This window comes from Acipenser ruthenus, chromosome 10 (genome assembly GCF_902713425.1).
Source record: "Acipenser ruthenus chromosome 10, fAciRut3.2 maternal haplotype, whole genome shotgun sequence".
Lineage (NCBI taxonomy): Eukaryota > Metazoa > Chordata > Actinopteri > Acipenseriformes > Acipenseridae > Acipenser > Acipenser ruthenus.
Genome location: NC_081198.1, coordinates 43,425,355 through 43,435,109, shown reverse-complemented (window position 1 = coordinate 43,435,109; position 9,755 = coordinate 43,425,355). Strand labels below are relative to the sequence as shown.

The 9,755-nt window shown below is 36.1% G+C and overlaps 1 protein-coding gene across 2 annotated transcripts; it reads right to left on the bottom strand.

Moving 5' to 3' along the window:
- Positions 1 to 3,391: 3,391 nt before the first annotated feature.
- Positions 3,392 to 9,552, bottom strand: LOC117409121 (nuclear receptor subfamily 4 group A member 2-like). 2 transcript variants are annotated; one of them, XM_034014763.3, is made up of 8 exons: positions 9,379 to 9,552; positions 8,015 to 8,146; positions 6,737 to 7,605; positions 5,951 to 6,080; positions 5,554 to 5,717; positions 4,884 to 5,086; positions 4,545 to 4,723; positions 3,392 to 4,415 (listed from the first exon to the last, which is right to left on the bottom strand). In XM_034014763.3, exons 3-8 carry the CDS (start codon positions 7,601 to 7,603, stop codon positions 4,159 to 4,161), a joined length of 1,800 nt encoding a protein of 599 aa, XP_033870654.1. In that variant the 5' UTR covers positions 7,604 to 7,605; positions 8,015 to 8,146; positions 9,379 to 9,552; the 3' UTR covers positions 3,392 to 4,158. The 2 variants fall into 2 exon arrangements, with proteins under 2 accessions (XP_033870654.1, XP_033870660.1); XM_034014769.3 differs by having other exon boundaries at positions 6,737 to 7,427.
- Positions 9,553 to 9,755: the final 203 nt, after the last annotated feature.

Sequence of the window (9,755 nt, the reverse complement as noted above, 5' to 3'; positions counted from 1 at the left end):
CCAGAGTATACAGAACAAGCCAGACTAGGGCTTCGCTCGTTTTTTTCAAGGGTAGCAGATTGAATATCTTGTTTTTGGATTTACAGAGGGTTAACCAAGGGTTAATGTTTCTTGCCAAATCCACCCCGTGAGCGAGAGGCTGGAATTTGAACCCAGGATTTTCTGCCGCACTGTCCCCAGGTCTAACGACTTCAATGTGCTTGCAGCACAAGTCCGTTTTAGGTCTAGTTTTAAAAAAAGGTTTTCAAAACAAAAGGTCATATAGATCCATGCTAGCATGCACACTGTTAGACATAAGCCTGCAGACATGAACAGACCCAACTATTAGGAACTAGAAGATCGTATACAACAGTGCTTAAATGACTTGAGTCATGAATCTTGGTATTTGCCAAGAACTTGAAGACTGGAGCTAAAGGAACCATATTGGGCCAGTAAGCGTAGAGGCTTGTAAGAATCAAACAAAGCTCTTCTCCATACTTTTGTTTCTATGAAATTTCAGTAAATGCTGTTGTTGTTTCTTGTTTAATGCAGTGGAAGGGTGCAGAAAGGATGACTTCCATCGCTTATTATGAATCTGATCATCATTACTGAAAATAATGCATGAACCTGTCACATACTTTCACAAAAGGATAGGCTACAGCTAAGAACAAGTGACAGTGAAATTAAAGAGAGAAATGAAGAGGAGGGTGTAGTTAGTACAGTTCAGCTACTATAAATCGCACTGTCACTGCAGTTAAAGTTGTAAAGCCAAGTACACTCTAAAAATCAGGTACTCGAATTAACACAGAGGGCCATATTTGCTTAAGCAAGTGCAAATGCTAATTTGCAAAGAAGAATACAATCATTTTAGCAGTACAACCACCAAGAAACTACAGTGTAAAACCAAATAAAGAAATAAATGGTATGCAAAAGATTATAAACACATCTTCACAGTGTTTATTTTATTTGTTCAAGAATAGGCCTCTACATAAAACGTGTTGCCAAAATGAACATTTCAGTGTATACATACACGTATATACTAAAATGTGTTTAAAATCTGTATGTTTGATTTATTCAAATTATTTGATTTACAGTGTAATAAAAACCTGAACTGCTCCTTTCCGTAACTTCTTTTTTTTTAGTTTTAGTTTTACATCATTAGAGCAACATCCTACAAGTATATCCCTAAAAGATGCGGGAGGTTGTTTGATTAAGGACAACATGGCTTGTATTGAATGTAACACAAACTGCATGTATTTTTAGTGAACAGCAGGTTACCGGTAAAATACAGGTAAGCGGAAGACTAACTACTCTTAGAGATGTGTTTTCGCTTGTACTTAAACAAAGGGAGTACTTATAAACTTTTCATTTGCACTGAATCGTAAAAGTATGCATTTATGTAAATTCTTACAATTTTCCTATCTGTCTCCATTCCTCATCAATTGCCAGACATATACAACTTCGTTACTAAAAACTAACTATCCTGTTGCTGCCTTTGATTTTTCTCTTACACTTATTTTCTAAGATGTGTGTTACTCAGCAGCGTCCCCGGCTGTCCGTCACTTTGTCTCTTCGCAAACTTTCATTAAAAGTCCGCAAAATAACACCTAGCTTTAGTTACATTCTTCTGTTGCTAAAAAATAAAAATGGTTATTTACATATTTCATAATAACATAACCGTATGCATCCCAACCACATAGTCGTTTCCAGTTTTACGCATAGCAACTGATTTACAGTTTGAGTTTAATGAAACAGCTTTTTAAAACGGTATTATTATTATTATTATTATTATTATTATTATTATTATTATTATTATTATTATTATTATTATTATTATTATGCCTACAGTTAAACACAATATACAAAACATTATGGAAACGGTAAAAAGCTTTAATTAGCCCATTCAGCGCCATAAAACCAAACTGAAAACATTTACTGAAAAAACTTGACTTGAATACAGCAGCTTAATTTCAAAAGTATTTTATAATTCAGTCCGTTTCAGCTATGATTTCTCAATACGCAAATGCAAGCGACGTTGGATATACAAGTTTGATGCATTTTCTTTGTGATGCCTATTTTTTTTTTAACCCATTCAAGAAAGTAGCATATACTTTTAAAATAGAAGTTTCTAACGTATATGGATGTCAGAATAATGTTTACCAAACTATGTTATTTAGAATGAAAAAATGCAAACTGATGCCCGACCGGAAATAGGTTTAGTCATAGCGGAGGTGTACTTTGTTCTGCATTTTTATTACAAAATCGTAGCCTATATATAATAAAAGCACACGTTATATTTTTTTAAAAAAATTAAAAAATCTTTCTATAAACAAATTTTTCCTTTTCATAACATTTAACAATATTCTGTTTTGGTAAATGTGATTGCGCACTAGCATTTTAGTATGTTTCCCTAATAATAATAATAATAATAATAATAATAATAATAATAATAATGTAATATGTTTTTTTTTTTTTGTTTTTTTTTAATTAAAACCATTATCCGGTACATAAAGTTGTATTTAGTACAGTTTAGTATTATATGGCCCACAGCGCATGAAATTAATCGGGGGAAAAAGCAGTCACAATAGTGCTTGGAAACCAAGACATGTCTTGAAGACCTACATACATACATACACACATACGTACATACATACATACATAAACTAATTTATTGTGTGTAGTCTGTAGATGTTACCTATTCACACACACGCACACACAAAATTCGACTATAACATTTTGAAACGCGTATCACTGCTGAATATTTAAAGGGTTGCACTTTCTTTCTTCCACTTTCTCTCTTTTGTTTGTGAATCAGCAAATACAAATACAATGTGTGTAGGTACTTACATCAGGTCAATTGCAATGTGGTTACTGAAGAACATAAACCACATGTGGATAGGGAATCGAATTCAAAAACAAGTTTCAAACGTTTGCATAAATAATCACTTTACCCTATTGGTTTTAATCACGACTTTTTTTTCCATAGGATTTAGTTTTGCCCGCCGATTAAAACATCTGTCTTAACTCAACAGGAAATAGTTAAACAAGCGGAATATTTTAACATTAATTTTAATTATAAACATTAAATATGTGTTCTCAAAGAAAGATTAGATCGAAACCGTACTTAATGCAATGTAATACTGTACTTAAATACACCAAAAGGCAGTGACTTGTGTAATGTACCGTATACATTAGTCTGAAATATCAGTGTCAGCTAAACATGTAAAATAATTATAACTGTCGAGTTCTGTTTTAGTCTTAAAAAAACAAAGACAACGTGCTCAGTATGCCCAGTGTTTTGAAGTTGTAGAGTGCAAAATGTAGCTCTAGACAGCAAAATAATAAAGATAGAAACTTTTATATTTAACATCAACAGTACATACAACACATACACACAAGGAATGTTCGACAGTTTTACAAACACAATGAGTCCCTTTTAATATACACAGTTTTAGATATTTTGTTGCTCACATAATTTCTTACATAAAATGTGTCCCATATTACCAATCATTATAAAATCTAATAGACTACATAGTGTCCGGTACGATATTTACATTATAGACATTACTTTAATAGCAAGTGCCTACAGTATTCCTAAATCCTACAACATGCGTTCCCTTTTTGAAATACTTTCAGATTGTTCGTATCGTTCAGTAATCCTGACAGAAACATATAGGCACAAAATATAAAAAGCAAAACTGAATCTGATCATTTACAAGCGTTATGCACCTTTTATAAACTGAGGCATTGGACGCATCACATTAATTTATATATATATAAAGATAAATTGAATATATTACATTAAAGCACATATTTCCCATAAAGCAGAGATTTCCATTTAATAAGAAGGACGGCAATTGCAGAATAATGTAGTGTTCTTGGTCAAGAATAGTCTCGTTAAAAGACGAACAAAGCCTTGGCGGACACTTTCACCTCAAAAAGAGGTCGTTATTTGTCAATAAAATCTTTGAATATATTAAAATGTATGTACCATTATACATGTGCAGTCCAATTTTGAATCCTTGTCCACAAGCTAAAGTGTCTTTCACACAGGTCAGGCAAGCGCTTGGAAATAGTTTTGTATCTACGCCGGACACACGTCCCATTGTTAGCAGACATTATTCTGGGTTTAGTCTGGGGACGTTCTTCGGGATCGCATCACATGCCAGACTCATGTCTTTAAAAGGGTAGTGTGTCTAAGAAGAGCTTATCAATTATTGCTGGGGGAGGGACCAAGTCTTCAAGTTTTAGATAGAAGATGCGCTGCAGACCTTGCGTACAGAGTGTGCGAAGTTCTGGAAGTTTTCCCAACAGTTTAGATAAGTAGTTTGGACGGTTCAAGCCACCGCTATTAAAAGTCACATGGTCTTTAAGACAATTTACAATCTTGTTTTGAAGTTCTTCTACTCTGTTGGGTTCCTTTAGCCCGTGCCTCTCTGTAACAATAATAGATAATGCATGTTATTAGACAAGTCAGTGGGATATCATCGGCATAGCGGACGATAAAAGAAATAAACAACTCCATGTCATAATTTATAAGGAAAAGGTAATACATTTGAACTGACCTGTTACCATGGCAAGGGCAGCTATGCAGGAGAATGAAGATATGTCTATATTCATGCTCTGAAGGTTAGATGAAAACTCAGCTATGGAGTCTATCCATTCTCCAAATCCACGGACGCACTGCAGTCTGTGCAAGACCGCCCCATTGCAAAAAATGAGTTTGCCTTCCACAGGGTTGGACCTGCAATTAATAACAAAGCGCAATTAATTACTCTGAGAGTAATAAATAGGGATTTAAGAGGCATCTAATTATTGGAGAGCTAATAAAATTCAAATCAGTCGAGCTTGAAGAGGTTTGATCTCTATATTAGTCTAGTCGGAGTAATTTGGTAATTATGTACCTGTACGCCAGTCGCAGGACGAAAAGTTCCAAAAAGGCAGATTCAAAGAGGAGATCTTGATCCTGTTTAGGAAGATCAGCGAACCCCGGGATCTTCTCTGCCCAACCTCGGATGATCTCCATGGAGCCGGTCAAGAGATCATAGAACTGCTGGATATGTTGAGTGTCGTCTCCAGTCATTTGGTAGTCAGGGTTAGCCTGAAACTGGAATTTAATTTAAAAAGTGCTTAATGAGGTCCTTTAAAATATATAACCCGTGAAATTGCAAGGACCATTTCTAGCAGGGGAGTCAGGTTTTTATAACAATTAACCCCCTCTCTGGCCATTACAGAATTAGCTATTCTAAAGCAATCGAGTCGAGTAAGGAAGACAGTATAATAATGTAATATTAAATATATAATAAATATTAATAAAAAGGTGAAAAATGTTTTATAATGATTGTATTTTAACAATTTTCATTAAAATTAATATGTATAGTAAGCTAGTAGTAGTAGTAGTAGTCGTCGTCGTAGTAGTAGTAGTAATTTGTTGTTTTAATTTTAATATAAGTGTATTTACATATATTCTTCAATGTTTAAAAATATGTTAAGATAAAAACATCAAATTTATAAGCGACATTTCAGTTGCATGATCCTACATACATTGCTAATGATGTAATGAATCTCACTTACTCGGGAGTAGTCCAGGCCGGACATTGAAGGGTTTGAGTCTACATGCGCCCGTACCAGGGCACTGATTAGACTGACTGGTGGTGAAGGAGGTGAAGGATCTTGGGGGCTTTTAGGCTTAGAAGGTAGCCTACCTCTTCGACCTTTTAAACTTGCTGTACGAACAACTGAAATAAAGAAAGCAAACAATAAATCATTCGTTCGCTGACGCATTTAACGCGACTGAGCTGTGAATCAAAATGCAGTATTGTATGTATCTAAATAATAATTATAAAAACAACAACAGACATCGTTTCCTATAATATTATAGCCAATTCAAGTCAGATAAATATTACTTACAATACAATACTCGTGCTGAACTAATGGTTATCTAAATAAATAAATGAAAACAAATATTTACCTTCTTTGACCATGCCAACAACAAGGCACTTTTGGAAACGGCAGTATTGGCATCTGTTTCTGCGGCGTTTATCAACTGGACAGTTTTTGTTTGCTAAACAAACGTATTTAGCATTTTTCTGAACAGTGCGCTGAAAACAAAACAGGAGAGAAGAATGATTAGACAATAAACATATGTATCATTTACAGGGAATACAACATCAAAACAAGCCGAAAACGCACGGTCTCGCAGCTGGGGTTTTGCAGGGTAGAGGAAAATGTATAATGTTAACACTACAGCTAACCCTCCAGTTTATAGCTGTGTTTTATATGCAAGGAGCAGAAGGAGCAGACATTCAGTAAATACAAATCCGTGGGCATTCATATTTTTACATCCCTCCGAGACCCCCTCTATTTAAAGTGATAAGATTATTCAATCAGGATGGTGAAATAAAGAGACCACTTAATTTTACCATTGGGAATTCTGTTCCACTTGGTTAGCTTAGACACGGTTCTCTGTCCCAACCAATTTATTTCTAAAGGAAAAGGCTGTGTCAAAAATGCACACAAGTACCCACAATTAAATAGAGATTTCCAGTGTACAAGATTGCATGAAAGCGATTTCTTTGAGGAAAACCAGTTCTGAAATTGCATAGACTGTAGCGGTCTGTATAATTTGCGGCTAATTGCATTGTTTTTGTTTCTGTGTAATGTGCAATCGTTAATCGTTTTTGGTTATTTTTTTTAAACATTGTTTAAACAGTAAAATTGCATTCAGTTTTCCTTGGGTAAAATTAAAAGTACGTACCTTAAAAAACCCTTTACATCCTTCACAAGTGCGCACCCCGTAATGTTGGCAGGCTGCGTTGTCTCCACAAACTGCACACAAACCCTCGTTGGACGGAGATCCCCTTGATGGAGGTGAATGAACTTGGTTATCCATCAGCTGTGGCCCATGGCCGAGATGAAGACTGTGCGGGAAGCCAAGGGGTGTCTGCTTTCTCATAGCATTTGGGACAGCAAAACTCTGGCTGTCTATCACATGATGGGCTCCGGATGTTTCAGGGTTCATGGATACGTGAAGAGGACCATCAAATCTCATCTGACAACTAGACGCTGGGGTACCAGGAGGAGACTGCTTAAATGAAAACAATGACAGCCTTGACACTGGATTTTTGCGTTGATCTATCATGTGGGTGGTGGCCACATAATTTTGATGGAAACTGTGAAGAGAACCAGGGTCATCCCACATTGGGCTGGGTTGAACTTGGAAGCTTGTTGTCGTGGGAGTGGGGGGTGAAGATGGCTTGTAGTACATAGCACCAGAGTGTGCCATCATCTCGTCTGACTGTGGTGGCAGGTGGCTTTGTTGGTGATAGCTGTGCATCTGAATGTCTTCTACCTTGATGGACGACTGTTGTCCTGAGAGGGGCATTTGGTATAAGCAAGGGGGCTTTACGTCGTAACTGGTGTTGTAGTTGTCCATGAAGGTGCTGAAACTGGGAAGAGAAGTGGTGGCTGTGATCTCAGTGTTGGTCAGGTCCATGCTAAACTTAACAAACTCTGGAGTTAGGAAATCAGAGCTGTACTCTCCAGTAGGGTGGTAGCTGTAGCTCTGTGAAGCTGGACTGGCTCCTTGAGGTGATGACCCATACTGAGCCTGAACACAGGGCATGGCTGTAAACGAAACAGTTTCACATATGCTCATACTGCAAAAAGTGAACACCCTACATGTTCTTCTGGTATGCGTAAATGTAGAAATTACTTACAATGTGACATTTTAAACAAATTAATCAGATGTCAAAATAAATAAATAAATAAATACAAATCTACTTCAGTTATGAAAGAAAAACACAAGCAGATGCAATACATCTTCACGCAGACATTTTAAAAACAGGCACATTATTTTCTGGTTGTATTTTATTTATATTATTTTATATATTGATTACGCTATGAATGAAAAACATATTTCAGTGTGAGCAAATTTAGAATTGCGTTTGACAAAATTAATTCAGGAGCAATTTGTTGTAAATAAGATACATTAAACATCCTAAAAAAAATGGCACAATGAGTCCAGTCTGCATACCTTCAGTCGACTGACTGTGTTTGTTGAAGGAACGTGAAGTGGACAGTGTCGGGATCTCTCCTTCGGAGTTCAGGTTTTAAGAATGAAGTGCTCCTCACTCGGGAACCTGAATTGACGCGGTGTGATTTATTGCTGAAATATAAACAAAAAAGACGTTGTGCTCTTTAGACTCTATCTATTTATTTGTCGATGTAAATGATTTGTAAATGTATATAAAATCACAAGTGGCATCTAGTTGATCGTATATTTGTACAATACGACTGATACCCAATACAAATCGACTTTTCCGTTTATACTTTTCACAGTTTTAACCTTTATATTCTATCAAGTACATGCATGTTGCGGTTGCCAGATATCTATCTCTCTATCTATCTATCTATCTATCTATCTTAGATAGATAGATAGATAGATAGATAGATAGATAGATAGATAGATATAGAGATATAGATATATTGTCCTAATACAAGACAAAAATGGCACAGTAGGCAATACTGTTCAAAAGAGAAAAAAAAGTGCACCTAAAATTTTAGCATTAATGTTTAACGCTAAACAGTTTACTTCTGTGTACAGTAATGTATTGTTGTATAACTAACGTTAAATAGCGGGTACTGTAATATGTAACTAAACACACAGCAATGTGCAATGCACTGGTTACATTTTATGCATTCGCAATTAAGAAACAAAAGACAATTTGATATAACTTACATTAAACAGCGACACATTATATCACCATATGTGAGTTATTTAAAGCTATGAGTTACACACAATAAAATAAACTTGTTTCATCACAAGCAGCAAAACAAACACGCACCATTTAATTATCTGAGTTTCTAAGGCATATTGAATATATTAGGTTACATTTTTGTACCTGAAAATAACCCTGGCCAACAAAAGGTGCACGTGTCTGAAAATTGGGAAAGCACTGCCCAAAATCAGCAGGTGGACAGGTGAACAAGGTGGAGTCAGCAGATACATAGCTATTGTTATAAGTAAGTAAGCTATTGTTATAAGTAATCGGAATATTCTAGGGCTCAGGTGTAATGCACTATATTCATAATTTGGCTTAAACAGTAACCCTCGTGAGCGTATGGTCAGTTTTAAGCAACTTTCTCAAGCATTCCCACTGATAATTCACACACATACTTCTACAACCTGTATATTAGTCAACGCAGAGATCATACATCAGTCACCAAACAGGTAAGAAAATATTTTTTTTTAAAAATGTATGACACTGATGTTTACAAAGCAGGATCTTAAAGTACATGCTTGTTATATCAAGACCTAGCATATGTACAGGTGTATTGCTGAGAAAATAGCATCATTACCTACACCCCATAGCAAAATAAATTAAATATAATATTTACCTCCTTGCTTAGTTGTGCTGTCCTTGTCTATCCATGCAGATGTATTGTTCACAATGTTCTGAAGCAGTTGTAAAACAAGTGTCAGTAAGCGGTAATAGAAAGGACAGTGCTGCTAATGCACAGCACCCTACGACCGTACAGCGAAGACTAGCCCTTCCCTCCAATGTGCCTTTGTTGATGTGAGCTCTGAATCTCTCTCAGTCAGCGTGTGCCTAAAGTCCCCCCTCCTTCCCTCCCTCAAAACGTCATCGCGAATACAAGCCAATCGGCGTCTTGCCCGCCTTCTCCCTTTTCTTGTCTTTGGTAAATTTCCGACGTGACGTAATTCTCTGTGGCGCTTTTTAAGGTAGCAGGACGCAGCTTCTGTTCACCTTCTC